The sequence below is a fragment of the Cynara cardunculus genome (genome assembly GCF_001531365.2).
Source record: "Cynara cardunculus var. scolymus isolate 2C chromosome LG 7, CcrdV1, whole genome shotgun sequence".
NCBI lineage: Eukaryota > Viridiplantae > Streptophyta > Magnoliopsida > Asterales > Asteraceae > Cynara > Cynara cardunculus.
The window spans coordinates 6,935,355-6,949,981 of record NC_037534.1 but is presented as its reverse complement, the minus strand read 5'-3'; the positions used below and the strand labels follow the sequence as shown (position 1 = coordinate 6,949,981).

At 35.0% G+C, this 14,627-nt stretch overlaps 3 protein-coding genes across 3 annotated transcripts; 2 read left to right on the top strand and 1 right to left on the bottom strand.

The window, feature by feature from the left end:
• The first annotated feature begins 4,318 nt into the window (after window positions 1-4,318).
• On the top strand, window positions 4,319-5,924 carry LOC112515779 (ribosomal RNA small subunit methyltransferase, mitochondrial). Its single transcript, XM_025122705.1, has 2 exons — window positions 4,319-4,792; window positions 4,996-5,924. The coding sequence occupies exons 1-2, from the start codon at window positions 4,367-4,369 to the stop codon at window positions 5,710-5,712; spliced, it is 1,143 nt and encodes a 380-aa protein (XP_024978473.1). The 5' UTR covers window positions 4,319-4,366; the 3' UTR covers window positions 5,713-5,924.
• A 1,583-nt stretch (window positions 5,925-7,507) lies between these two features.
• LOC112515790 (probable ubiquitin-conjugating enzyme E2 16) lies at window positions 7,508-11,889 on the top strand. The gene is made up of 6 exons (XM_025122720.1): window positions 7,508-7,644; window positions 7,827-7,930; window positions 8,225-8,327; window positions 8,440-8,503; window positions 10,230-10,318; window positions 11,498-11,889. The coding sequence occupies exons 1-6, from the start codon at window positions 7,615-7,617 to the stop codon at window positions 11,591-11,593; spliced, it is 486 nt and encodes a 161-aa protein (XP_024978488.1). The 5' UTR covers window positions 7,508-7,614; the 3' UTR covers window positions 11,594-11,889.
• A 284-nt stretch (window positions 11,890-12,173) lies between these two features.
• Window positions 12,174-14,117, bottom strand: LOC112515271 (peroxidase 72-like). Its single transcript, XM_025121979.1, has 4 exons — window positions 13,898-14,117; window positions 13,337-13,528; window positions 13,080-13,245; window positions 12,174-12,793 (listed from the first exon to the last, which is right to left on the bottom strand). Exons 1-4 carry the CDS (start codon window positions 14,111-14,113, stop codon window positions 12,381-12,383), a joined length of 987 nt encoding a protein of 328 aa, XP_024977747.1. The 5' UTR covers window positions 14,114-14,117; the 3' UTR covers window positions 12,174-12,380.
• Between the last annotated feature and the right edge of the window lie 510 nt (window positions 14,118-14,627).

Below are 14,627 nucleotides of genomic sequence, written 5' to 3'. Positions count from 1 at the left end.
CATCCCGTTAGTTTGATTTTAAGTTATAATTCATATTATCTCATGACATGTTTTGTTCTTGTGTCTGAATAAGAGTGTGTTTTCATGTACAAATGTATTTTGTATATTTTCAATATGCAAAACATTCATTGATGTTTCATTTATGAAACAACATTGTATAAACACTGCATGTTCACATGTGATATGTGTTGTTTTATTTATGAAACAACACATACAAATTGGTTTTCACAGTTTTAATGTTTAGATGGTTTCTATTTGATTTGTCCCTTATATATAAACTTGGAATAATGTGATAAATGTTTTTTTTTGGTAGTAAGTGTGAAGAGTTGTGAAGGTACCCTTATATTATGTGAATGTTACATTAGAGAAATAGGGTTCTACCGGTAAACTATAGATTTTATAGTTATTTTGTGAAAGTGCTGAAGCTTACAAGACTTGAATATTTACTTTCATCTGATTCTGTGAAAATAGTTACCTTCACAAAATATAAGGATACCTTTACATATTGTAGATGTTATGTATCTCACATTTATTACAAAAAATGATATATATATATATATAGAGAGAGAGAGAGAGAGAGAGAGAGAGATGGGCGTTCAAATATAAACCGCCTCAATTTATACAAACCATACAAACTAATAACAACTAATCACATAAATTCATTTGTTTTTCTTTATTTTTAATTTATAAGAGCATTATGATCTTTTGAGATTACAATAGTTATGTTTGGTAAATATTTAATACTAATAAATCAGTTTGATAATTCTTTAATTTTATATAAATGTGGATTATATCTTGATTAGCTAGCACCTTATTAGTAAATATTTAATTGATTTATCTATTAATATGTTGTGAAAACTTAGTTTAATCTAACTTTTAACCATTTATCGAGTTTCCAAAATATGTCTTATTCTACTTAAGTTATATATATATATATATATATATATATATATATATATATATATATATATATATATATATATATTAATTTTGATATTCAAGTGGTAGATCCTAAGAACTTAAAAGTGTAAAAATAATTTTAGTCTCTTCTAAATTCCTATTTCGACCCTTATATGACTGGTCGTCTAGAAGACAATGTTCTAAAAAGTTCACCACGTTCAAGGGCGGAACCACATGGGGGCCTTTGGGGGTTGCTTTTATACTTAAATACTATAAATAAGCTTTTAAAAATATATACAATAAGTAGCTCAATTGACAATCATGTACATTGGAGGTTGTTGTTTCAAATCCCCTCCCAAGCATTTTTTTGCACTTTATATAAATTATTAATATTTAATTATTAATATATTATATGTAAATATAAGTTTTTAAAGTAAATTACACCGATATTACTATTTCTCGGTTAATACTTTGAATGTTTAAGTTTTTAGAGTGAATAATATAATATATTAATTATATGTAAATAATGTTTAAGTTGGTATTATTTCGAGTTTTAATATTACATTAATCAATCTTTTTCTAAAATTTAATAGTCTAAAAACAAATCATTTGGATTTACAAATTTTTACAATATTATAGCATCTTCAACATATTCTTCAAAAATTTTCCAAAATGGATAATTAAAACTCTATTAAAACCAGGGCTCGAGCTCCCCGCCCTAGCCAATCTTCCATTGGCAGGAAAATCGTTTCGATCCAATCCATTCTTGGGGTCAAATAAAGACAAAAAAAGATATGTCAGTGACCTATAAACCATTAATATCAAAGATTCTTATCGGTGTGAATATGATAAAAAAATGATTTTATCTCATTGTAATCAATTTTTGTTTACACTTTCTCATGTTTTCTCCGTTTTGGAGAATTTTGGAGAGCATGTTGGAGCAAAAATATGCTAAAATCTCAATTTTATCAATTTTGAAAAATCTATTGAAGATGCTCTTATATTTCGGCCTCCCAGACTACAACGGTTGTGTTCCATCCCTGGCCACGATTGCCATCGTGTCATGCTTTGACTGAAGACTCTTATCTAACTCTATGTTAACTTTATGGCATACAAAGACCCAACGCGTATTTTGTGTAATATGATATTTAATTTTTCTTACATTTTCATCTTAATTTGTAATATTTAGTATATACTTTATACCTCGAGTCTTTTAGAACCTTAACTAAAAGTGATAAAGTTTATCTAATTTCTTATTAAAAATTATTAGAATAAATTATTATACATAAAAATTGAAAATATGAAAAATAGAAAATGATTTTACGCGTAATTTTCTTATGCATTAAAGAGGTCAAAAGCTGCTTTTGAACTTCTATCTCCGTAATTTTCGTCCTTTTTTTCTTTTTAGAAATAAAATATTTTATTTTTTAAAACAATAGTAGACTTTTTGGTAAAACAGGACTTTGATGCCAAATATATTAGTGCTGCTTTTTAGACTTAACATATATTTTAATTTAATTGTTTAATTATTTTAAAATATTTTATGTAAAAACACTTAAAACTAGAATATTACTCGTCCAATGGAGCCGTATTAATATTTTGTTTTAAATTTCTTTGTTTGTGTCATTATTACATCAATGTTTTATATGGTTTTAAGAAGTGATATAAATTTGAAAAATATTATAAAACTTTGAAAAAATATATATCAATATCAGTATCAAATTAACTATCTAAAAGTTCTTGTTTTTTTATAATTTTTTAATTCAATTTATTATTATTATTATTTAATTTATGTTTAATTTATTAAAACCAAGGAACTCAACCATCCAAAAAAGTCTTGCGAATCTATCACCTAAACTAAAGTTACCCACCAATTTATCTTTCCAAAAGAGGGTGTCACTCCCATTCCCAGTTTTCCTACTAAAAGACGAAATGAAATTGATTCTACACCTCTCAAGATCCCTCCCACCTTTGGTGTAATATCACACCAAGTTGAGCCTCTATGGTCTGTAACCGACACAGATTCACTAAGACCCATGTCTCTACCGAAGATACTTTGAATGACTCTCACCCAAAAAGCATGCCCCTCAACCCGAAAGCGCCACCATTATTTTCTGAAAAGACTTAGATTTTAACAAAAGCTTACCCTTGCCTAGTAGTAGTTATATTTGAAGTGATGTATCACTCATCCCGCTCCTAAGGTAAGGCGTCTTCTGTGTGTTAGAATCTTTACGGGAATGAATTGCATATGTTGGTTGAGAATTGCTCAAGTGAGTATGATACTTGCTATTCGTATTTTTAGTAATAGTATTGTAGGGCATGGGCCAACCCTGGAGCAGAATTCAAAAGATGAGAAAATTAAGTTTTACTAAAATAAGATTCAAACCCTTGACCTCTTGTATGTCAGTGTAAATCTAACCATCCAGACCATCTCATCTATGTTTGATTTCTGTTTTTAATTTGGTTTCAACATATTTGAGGAGTACGTGCCCTCAAAATCAAGTTTGTGCAACATTTCAAACGTCTAAAACTTTTTCTCTTGCAACAATCGAATGAGAGTTAGCACGGGACCCTCTTGGCCCTTAGTCGGTCGCTCCTTGTCTACAGCCGAAACTGCTAAACTGACGTAACACTGTTGTAAAATTTCAACACTCAAATTTTCACTATACGACCATGGTTCTAAATAATTCATTATGACCTTGTTATAGCATCAAGGCTTGGGTTTCCCGCGGCGTTAACCTCAATGGCTTCACTCTAAGGCGTGACTTGCACTGTAACCGTTACGCCACGTTATGGCACGTTTACTTTTGTAAGGTGGGGGCTACTTTAATATATAATTTGAGCGATAAATGATAATTATGTATGAGATTTAGGACTTAAATAAACACAAAAAAAAAAAAAAAACTTAAAAACTAAAACATTAAATATATAAAGATTTACTCACATTCCCATACACAAAAAGTCAAACACATATTTTTTTGAAAATTGAAAAAGGTAATAACTAGAGATTCAAGAAATTTAATCTCAATTTTGTACTTTTGGTATCATTTTCTATAAGCTCTGTATAGTTTGTATCAATGGTTCTTTTGTCTTTTCGGTTTCAATACTTTACATGAACCCCTAAATCCGCCCATGTGTGTGTGCCGCTTTAGGGCATACCTTGCAAAACGTTGTGACCTTGCCGTAACTCATTAAGTTTGAGGCTTGACCTTGCCGTCACGTTATGTCTCATGTCATTTAGAACCTTGTATACGCCTAAATAACACTAACCATCTCCAACCGATTAATGTTAAACTATAACAATGTTATGTATTTGACCTATAACTATAATATTTTTTGTGTATATTAGTAAGTAAATTCGTAAAACTCATACTTTATATTTTATTTCCAAAACCCATGGTCATTTTTAGCTGCAACTGAAACTCAAAACCTTCAAGGGTCCAACCTCTGACATCGCATAACCAGTATGCTTCAATGTCCCAAATCCTCCGTCAATCGTCTTTCGGTTCACCATCTTCTCCAACTCTCTGCCCAATTTCACCAGGTTCGCGCGAAATCGGGTCGTCCGCCATTCAAGAACAGATATGACAACAAGGACGACAATGGTGATGGTTATACTCGAAAGAGAAATGAGAATCAAGAGGATCGTTTACAGCTATACAAAAGCAGGGGCCAACATCTTTTAACTAACCCAAGAATCCTTGATTCCATTGTTAGGAGTTCCGGTGTTGGGCCTGGCGAAACGGTTCTTGAAATCGGACCTGGCACCGGAAATCTTACCCTGAAGCTTCTTGAAGTTGCTAAAAAGGTTATTGCAGTGGAAGTTGATAAGCGTATGGTGGAGGTCCTTAACAAACGTGTTTCTGAACGTGGATTTGGCGATAAATTGACGGTATGCATTATTAAGAATAAGTTGCTTATAAACTGTTCGATGAAATGTCTCACAGAAGCTTTGTAATTCTCCCTCTAGTTAGATAAAGTGTATGCTATCTGGGTATAAGCTTTAACATAAGTTATTCAAGAAAAGTTCAGAATTTACGTCAAGTTTGAAATCTAAAACTGGTGTCAGATTGATGCCAATTTGGGTTCTTGCAGATTATATGTGAAGATGCACTAAAGACAGATTTTCCAGATTTTGATCTTGTAGTAGCAAATATCCCTTATGGGATATCATCGCCTTTGATAGCTAAATTGGTATTTGGGGGATACCAGTTTCGAAATGCGACTCTTCTCCTTCAAAAAGAGTTTGCTAATCGACTCTTGGCGAATCCCGGTGACTCAGAGTTCAATCGGTTGGCAGTCAACGTGAAACTGGTTGCTGAGATTGATCATATCATGAACGTAAGCAAAAGGGATTTCGTGCCAATTCCTAAAGTCGATTCATCAGTTGTTAAAATCCGTTTGAGATCTGAAGTTCCAAATCTAGATCTTAACGAATGGTGGGCGTTCACTAAAACGTGTTTTGGGAAGAAAAACAAGACGCTGGGTGCCACGTTTAGGCAGAAGAAGAAGGTGGCAGAGCTGCTAAATTTGTCGAAGTTAACAAGTCTTGATGAAAATATTGAAAAACACGATTCTTGTAATCGAAGCGACGATGAGGAAGATGAATGGGAGGATTCAGGAACAGGGGTGAAGTCGTTTAAGGAAAAAGTTGTCGGGATTCTTAGAAATGCCGGGCTCGAGGATAAGAGACCATCAAAATTATCGAATGAGGAGTTGATGCATTTGCTATCGTTATTTAATGAAGCGGGAATATGTTTCCATGACGAATCAAGGCCCGTAGATATCAATGCTTCATTTGCTGCATCATAGAGTAAGAATCGCCACTTCCATGAAGTTATTTGATTCTAGAATAGAGGCGAACGAGCGTTTTTAAGTCCCTAAATCTGTTAGATATTGGCTCTGATACCATGTTAGAATATGTAGAACCCATTTGGTTAATAGTATATTGTGGCTCAATGTCAAAGCAATCTTACATGCTATTAGAGAGCGAATTCCTCCCCAATGATTGGTTTTTATAGGGTGAATTTATTTTTGCTGGTGGATTTATTGTTGGAACTAAAAATAAAGAAGCTGATTCAGTAGCATTGACTGTAATAAGATTATGTTAATAAAAAATGGCTCGGTGGTATGTTAACGAATTGGTCCACTACAGAGACGAGAATGATCGATAAATATTGATATATTTTTATTTGAGTTTGGTTGGAGGAGTACCAAATTAGGCATTGAAATTAGAGAGGATACAAAAATACAACCATGTGTACTTTTGTCTAACGGATATGTATTCTCGTCGACTTCAGTTACAAATTTATGAAAATTATGAGTTATCTCGGTACCTCAACTTTTTAGCTCGACTAAAGACGACTATGGCAAACTGAACGGATTGGGTAGCTCGTCAAGGGTAAGGGTCCGAATGAACAAGTCAAATAGATTAAAAAGCGTTATATGGATGATGAGTTAAACGAGAGTAAGAGTACATATAAACGAGTCAAATAGGTGACTCTAAAAAAGGGATTTAATGAAGCCCTAGCAGGTCTTATGTACCTGTTCAAACGATTTCCGTAAGAAGAATTTTTTGTGGGGATGAAAGGTGTGTATGCAAAACTTTGAGGGGATGCTCAAAGATATTAGAAAACATAAGAGACATCAACCAAAAAAGTCCTTCGGAATCAATGAAAAGACCTAAAAGTTATTTCAAAATCAACCAAAAAAACTCAAAAAATCTTGAAATCGATCAAAAAAACTTCAAAAAAACCCCTCACTGAAATTCGGTTAAAAAGGCCTCATACGACTTTACGAGTCCTTAATCCCCCTTAAAAGTGCTACCTGTTCGACAAAATCTTAGACCCACCGCTACAATTAAATAATTTGATAAATATTACAAATGAAATAATCCAACAAGGGTAAAATAGGAATTTTAAGTTTTTATGCATAAATGGTCAACCACTTAGAGAGATATTTGAAATGAATACATCCAAATGACACCAAGACACTTGATAATGAAATAAACCATACATCTAAAATTATGTTCTCTTTATATAAAAACTTAAAAAGTCAAACTTTGATGTGTGCACAAGAAACTCGTAGGCATTCAACAATCACATGAAGTTATCAAATTGCAAATAAAAATAACAGATCAGTTGTTTGAGAATCAGATTTCTGTTTCAATGTGACAGTGACAGACAAAGATGAAGAAGAAGACATGATGATGCAAATGTTCTGCAAAAAAGGGACGTCGTCGTCATATTATCAGTTCCGTCATTCTGATTGGAGAAATGTATTTATTTCTCAAATCGACATAGTTGGCTTTTCATCGAGTCAAACCACATTGACTTTTCCATAGAATCAAACGTGATTTTATTGGGCATTTGATTCTCTTTAAAGATGTTTCGCTCGGCAAAAATCTAGAACCCGTCACTGATATACAAGACATAATGTCTTTTAACATAGGCTCGATGTTGTTAACGAGTGATCGATTTTGATAAGAAGTTTTTATTTGGACAAAAATAAAAACATTTGGACTAAAACTGCAATTTAAACATTTTTAGGGGGTGATTATGTAAGTTATCAAAAAGCATAAAGAATAAATCCATATTATTATTTATATACAGTAAAGAAAAGGAAAGCATGTAGCGACCCACCTCCATCTTGGATACCTCCGGTCTACACCTACAAAGGCAGCCCTTTCCCATATCTCCGCCAGTCTCCGCCGCTATGACCGATTCCTCCGTTTCATCTCGCAAGGTCTCCTCTCTATCTCTATCTCTATCTCTATCTATACATCTATGTTTATATCTATATCCATACATACATGTACGTTTCTGTATATGTATTGGTTAGTTTTTACGAACACTTCGATTTCGATTGATGTGTGTATTTGTATTGGTTAATTTTTTCTTTTGTATACTTTGATGTCGATTGATTAGGTTCTAAGCAAAATTGCTAGCAATAGACTTCAGAAGGAGCTGACGGAGTGGCAGATCAATCCTCCCTCTGGATTTACACACAAAGTCACCGATAATCTTCAACGGTTAATTAGTTTTAAATTTTAGCTTTGAATTGTTAGTTTTTTCATGTTCCAAGGGTTATTTCATTTTGTCTATCCTAATTGCATCGTTTCTCCGTAACATTCTCAGAAAGGGATCAAAGAGAAATTTGATTCTGGTTCTGTGACCAGTGTTGATTAATTTACATCTGCAATGTTCTTTTAAATCTAGGGTTTGTGGAAATTTAGATGTTCCAAAATTTGACGTCTTATATAATCCATGAAATTTCGAAATTATGTTTGTGAATTATGGTGTTTTTGCATTTGTTATTTGCAAAGGTGGGTGATTGAAGTGAATGGAGCTCAGGGAACTATTTATGCTAATGAAAAATACCAACTCCAAGTTGACTTTCCAGAGAATTATCCTATGGAAGCACCTCAGGTGGATTGACAGTATTTTTAAGTGAAATTTTAAGTGTCCATAGTATGTCTTCGTAATTGATGCTTGTGGTCATGCATTTTTGGCTTATAATTTGTTTGATGGAACGACACAGGTGATCTTTTTGCATCCTGCTCCACTTCATCCTCACATTTATAGCAACGGCCATATTTGTTTAGGTATGTCATCAAGTGCCTGGATGATTGTATGCTTTCTAAGTTTCCATATCCTCACTATATTAGTGAAATGGACTTGAAGTGTGTTTGGTTATATGTCAGCATGTGTTTGGTTATTCTCACTACATTGCATGCTGTTTGTATGTTGTTTCCATTGGTTAAGAACTGTAATTAAGTTAGGATCAGGGTCTTCCCTATCCTTTATGATATGCCATCACATCATATATTAAAGCATTCGTAATTGATCCTTTTTAATTTTTGAATTGCTGTTAAAGTTTGTGCATATTCATGCTGTTTTTGGCTTATTGTGGTAGTTGTGAACGTTGGTCCTTAACCATGAATAAGATATATGTGCTTCATGACTGAAAATTACCATCAACAATCTTCATACTGTTAAACCTTCTAAGTTGTGAATTTGTAACATCACATGATGCACATCTAGTTTTGAAAATCAAGTAAAATTATAGAATTGGTGGAGTTTTGCATGTTACAAGAGTATGCTGGTTGTGGGATCAAGATGGGGAAAGATGCAAACACTAATGTCTTGCATGTTCAATGAGTCACCATCTTACAAACCGAATTCTCAATGAATTTTCCTTGTTAATTTTCTATTTTGAGTTATTCTTCCCCTCTATCTATAATATAATATAACATAATATACATACATGCATATGCACATATGACATATGCATACGTTCATGCATAAACTTTTTGACGCACATTCACACGCACCCTTATCTGTGTCCATGTGTGTGTCTATGATGTCCATGGTTAGAAACAAAATAGTTATCGATTACTTGACGTTGCACCTTCTTAATTTGTACTCTCTTGTGGGGGTGGTTGCGCACTTCTCTTGGTTGCATTCCCACACTTGAAACTGTTTGCGAGAGTGATTAGGTGGGGAACATTATACTGTGCCTAGATAACTTGGTCGAAGAGACTAATTTCCTGAGGAAGTTCTCTTGCAGATTCAAAATTTCAGGATAAGTTCAGTATGTATAGTGGGGTAACTGTCTAGATGGAATTCTCATGAAATGGTTTGTGGTTAGAAAATGTGAACTGAGAACACTCACATGAGGAGTTCAAGATGTATAGATGGATAACATTGGCCAAGTGAAAGATTCTCTATGCATGAACACACATGTTATAGCTAATATTTTTGTATGGGTTACTCCTTTTAAACTGAGAGGTCTGAGTTCGAATTATTGGAACAGTCATTCTCTATGCATACCACCTATGAGATCTCCCAAGCCCTTGTAAATTACAAGGGGCCTTGGTGCTCTCTTTTATCAGTGTACATTAATGGTAGAAAGGGTATCGGCATTCAGTGAACAACTTATACTTTGTTGCTTATATGAACCTCCTTCCTTCCCTGTAAGTCACGTTTGTATTTCACAGATTCAAATCTCATACTTTTTTATTTTACATATTATTTTTGGTTATTTGTCTCCAACATGTTCCCATTCTAAAATTATTCATATAAATGTACAATTTAGTTCCTTTGAACAAAAAATTGACAAAATTATTCTCAATTTTGAAGGTACTAAATAGCACATTTGATATTTAAAAGTCAAACGTGGATGCTTCTATTTGACACACAAGTGCTATGACATTTATCAATTAATCATGTATTGTGCTTTCCATTTCATAAGCTCTTTCCAATATTCTGGGAAGGTTTATACATATATTTTGAAGTATTAAGATTTAATAGGCACATTTAATTTTGTAGATATTTTATACGACTCATGGTCACCAGCCATGACTGTTGGTTCCATCTGCATCAGCATCCTGTCCATGCTATCAAGTTCAACAGCGAAGGTTTTATTCTATCTAGAGCTTTGATGATTTTTTTTTCTGAAGTCACATTTTTATCATCACAAATTATTTTCAAGGAAATTTCCTGAACATCCTTGTATTCATGAATAATACTGCCTTTGTCCCATGAAAATTGCAACATTCTGTATCTCAAATCGTGACTATTAGTCAAATGTTCAAAATATTAGAACCTGTAAGACCCATGAGGCCTATTCAGGTTTACCCTAGGCGTAAACCTAGATTTCAATAAGGAAAGAGTATCATTAGAGTCAACAAGGAAAGAGTTTATTTCCTATTAATAGGGGCTTAACGAAATCAGTAGAATTATGCGAATAATTTCTTTGAAAACATTGTGTAAGTGCTCGGATTTGGGAGAGACGGTCTACCTCTTGAAAGTAGGTCCATTGCTGTATTTCAATTGAGTCGGTAAGAGTACTGGATTCTTATCAGAACCCTGGCTACCAAATATATACCACCAATTCTTTTTGAATTATATAATATTTATATACGGCAACTACTCATGCACACTCCGCACTTTTAGTTATATTTGAACTCTTGACCCCTTGGGAGGTTGGGCTCTACCGGGTGCCGCTGACCAATGACCTTTGGTTGCCACCGATTCTTTGTAACAATGAAAATAGATAAATAGGTAACTTTAGCCTAAAACATTACTATTACAATTTCCATAGAACATTCTGATGTAGAAATTATCGTCGGGGGTCTTCGTGGAAATAACCACTCTACTCTTTGGGACAGAGGACATGTCTGCTTACATCCCACACCCATTGCACCTCTGAGTGGGATTTATGGGGCTCGTTTGGTTTGATTTTTTCTGAAGTACAAATTATTGCAATTTTAGTGAACAAATGGGTTTTCACTTTCTTTTCTTGGGAGCTAGGCAGTAATTCTACATTGAAGATTAAAGTTATTCCTTGCTCGATTTGACAATTTACGGGGAAAAGGCCTATCCGTAGTTGATGAAATCAGGTGTCATTCAACTGGACTATACTCTTTATAAAATGATCACCTTTCTAATAAAACCAACCTAACTAACCGAATAAATCTCACACAGAAAGAGGGGGAGAGGTAGGATGTACACAGATGTTGCCTCTACCACAAAGGGTAGAGAGACCACCATCTTTCTAATCTATATTCTAAAAATGTGGTTACCTTCGGTTGCAGGAACGCCCAGAAGATAATGACCGCTACGTCAAGAACTGTAGAAATGGCAGATCTCCAAAGGAGACTAGATGGTGGTTCCACGACGATAAAGTCTAACAAAAAGAACACACCTCGTCTCATCATTTGCCGGTCCAGGAAATTACTTCTTCATGTTGGACTATCGCAAGCATGCAGGGAAGAACAAATGGTGTGCAACCCCCATCGTATATCTGTACATGAAGAGCAAATTTTCGTGTTCGTTTGCTCAAAATGTAAGAATCTGACTCCGAATTTATATCTAAATCTGCTCATGTTTCTCAAGCAATTTTTATACATTATAACTCTTCCATACAACAAAGTGGCCCTTGGCCTAATGGTATCTATGGATCTTTGCAATTCATATGGTATTAGTGTTTTAGTTTTGTTTTAGCCTAACTTATAAGGTTATGTACATTCTTGAAAAATGAGTGGGTGTGGGGATGGATTTAAGGACGGAGGGGTGTCCGCGGTATTGCTCTATCGTGCTCACATAGTGGAATTTCTTTGAGTCTTAACGGTGCATCTGTTGTGTGCTCCCCTAAATTAAGAAAAAGTGGTTGCAGCCTACTGATAGTGTCATTGCATGTAGCATTGCACATCTGAGTGGGAGGTCAGGTGTTCGACTCCAGGTACGACCCACATGTACTAAGACACAAGATTTACCTTCCCATGATTGGCCGTGGAATTGGTATGATGGCGTCACCCTTTTTTTGTTGCAAAATCTCGGTATAAAACTTTAAATGTATAAAAGACACCATCCGTTCTTTAATTCAAGAAAAAGATAACAGATTTACAAACACACAAATGAAACTGTTTGTGCAAGTATACCAGCCCAGAACCAACAGTATTATATCTGGTAGTAGTTTTAAGTGTTGATCCTCCTGCAAATCCTTCTGATTTCGCCATGGTTGCCCGTCAATGGAGTTATATTTCCCATCTTAATCATGGACTTGGCAAACTGCTCGAAGAAATCGTCTTGATTCTCTGCGTAATGCTTCACCAAGTCCATCGTTTGTTGGTTCTGCGTATACAGGATCTCGTCGGAGCTTAACAGGCCCTTTAAAGCCATCAAATTCTTGTAGTAGCCGTTATCGAACTTTGTTGGTGATGCAGGGTCCATGGAGAACAGGTTTTGGTCGCCACCGGTTCTCGGGCAGTTGGCACGCAGTCGGGTTGCGTACGATTGTTCTAACGAGAAGTCCGGCTGCCCGTTGCCAGTGTTGTTGTACAGCCTTTGCCTGAAACTAGTGCACCTAGCATTTCCAATGGTGTGACTTCCTGCAATACAGAGCAAGAATCTGAGCATAGATGCACAATTCCCGGGATTTTAAATCCCGTTTTCTATAAGCAAAAAATGCCCGGGTTTTCTCGAGCCCAGGCTTTGGGTGTGCAAAAGGGTCCGATAGTGCCTTTTCGGGCTTTTTAAGCATGGGTTTTTTCTGTAATAAAACATGGCCCGATCAGGCTTTTAGGCGTGGCCTTGGCTCCAGGGTTTTCGGGCTGGGCCTGAATTAGGACCGAGTTTTTCTGAAAAACGTTTAGTCGTGTTTGCTTTGAAAATTACCAGAAAGCGCTACGAAATCGATAATGTCGAGACCCTTGAGCTTGAATTTGGTGAGGATGGTCTGAAAAGTGTTGTTTGGGGCTGGTATATTCTGGTTTGAGCCGCTCAAGCTTGCACCTAACGAGTCTCTTCTTCCCAACGGAACATCCCAACTCGGCCCACCGGTCTGTACAAACCCGAAAATAAAACCAGTTAAAGTTTTAAGCAATAAAGTCTTCTACACTTAATTGTGTGCAATTTCCACGAGTTATGGTTACCAAAACCGTCGAGTCTCGAGCTGCCAAAGCCAAGATATCAGCACAAGAGACGGTTCGAGGACATGCTTTCTCGACCGCAGATTTGATCTCGTCAATGACTTCGAATCCACGAGCCGAATCACGATTAGGGACTGATCTCTTCTCGCTTGTTATGGTACCACTATTGTCGAGAAGTATTGACCCATCACAACCCTACATTATTGGTCACAAACGTAAGAACACTTGGGATATGTTTCGTAAACTAAATAATAAGTTAGTTAGCTGAAAAACTAATTATCGGCTAATAAGTTATCTGATAAATTAGTCATATTTATAAAACCTAACTGTTAAAGCTAGATGATAGCGTACTAGTACAACAGCTTAAAATGACGTGCTGAAAAGTTTTAAACGAGGTAATTGGAAAAAAAAAAAGTTGTCAGATTTTATTGAAATGCTACTGAAAAGCTAGTATAATGTTAATCAAAACGGGTTTTTGTTAATTAAGTTATAAAAATAAACTATAAGTTAGTTTATGATTAAAACCGATGGTTTTGAAAGAAATTGTATGACATATATACGAACCTTAACAAAGCAGTCATGGAAATGGAGGCGAAGCAAAGAAGCCGCCATACGGGCATCTTTTGCGACTGCATTTGAAACAACGGATCTGATGATACTGATGGCTTGTGGACACGAGAAGTCGTAGAACTGTGGGTAGAGAACTCCGGCAGCGGTTGCCGGACGGAAGCATAGTACAAGAGCTAAAGGTAGGAGTAGTAGAATGTTGGATTTGGTCATGGTGCGAGTTGGTTTGTGATGAAAATGAGGAGTTGTTTTTGGGGATTTATAGAGTAAATTGAGATGCCCAAATACCAATAGTGATTTGGTGAACTAAGCTACAGGAGTAGAAGCACCTACTCTTTTCATAAAATTAGATTATACAATTAATGATATATATATATATATATATATATATANATATATATATATATATATATATATATACTCTTTTCATAAAATTAGATTATACAATTAATGATATATATATATATATATATATAGGTGTAGGTTCAAACGAGAACACCTTCATTTTACGAGAACGCAAGAACACCCTTATCACATGTGATAATACGCGTGAGGAGACCATGTGATGTGCGGACGACGTGTTCTACGACTTAGCCCGCACCAAAGATTGTCTGTGTCTATGATTTAGCATCACATGTGATGATCTTGATGGATTGGTTATGAGTTTTAATAATCTCTCGTTAAAAAACATGAAAACAACGAATTGAACTCTTTTTTGTTTTAAAGC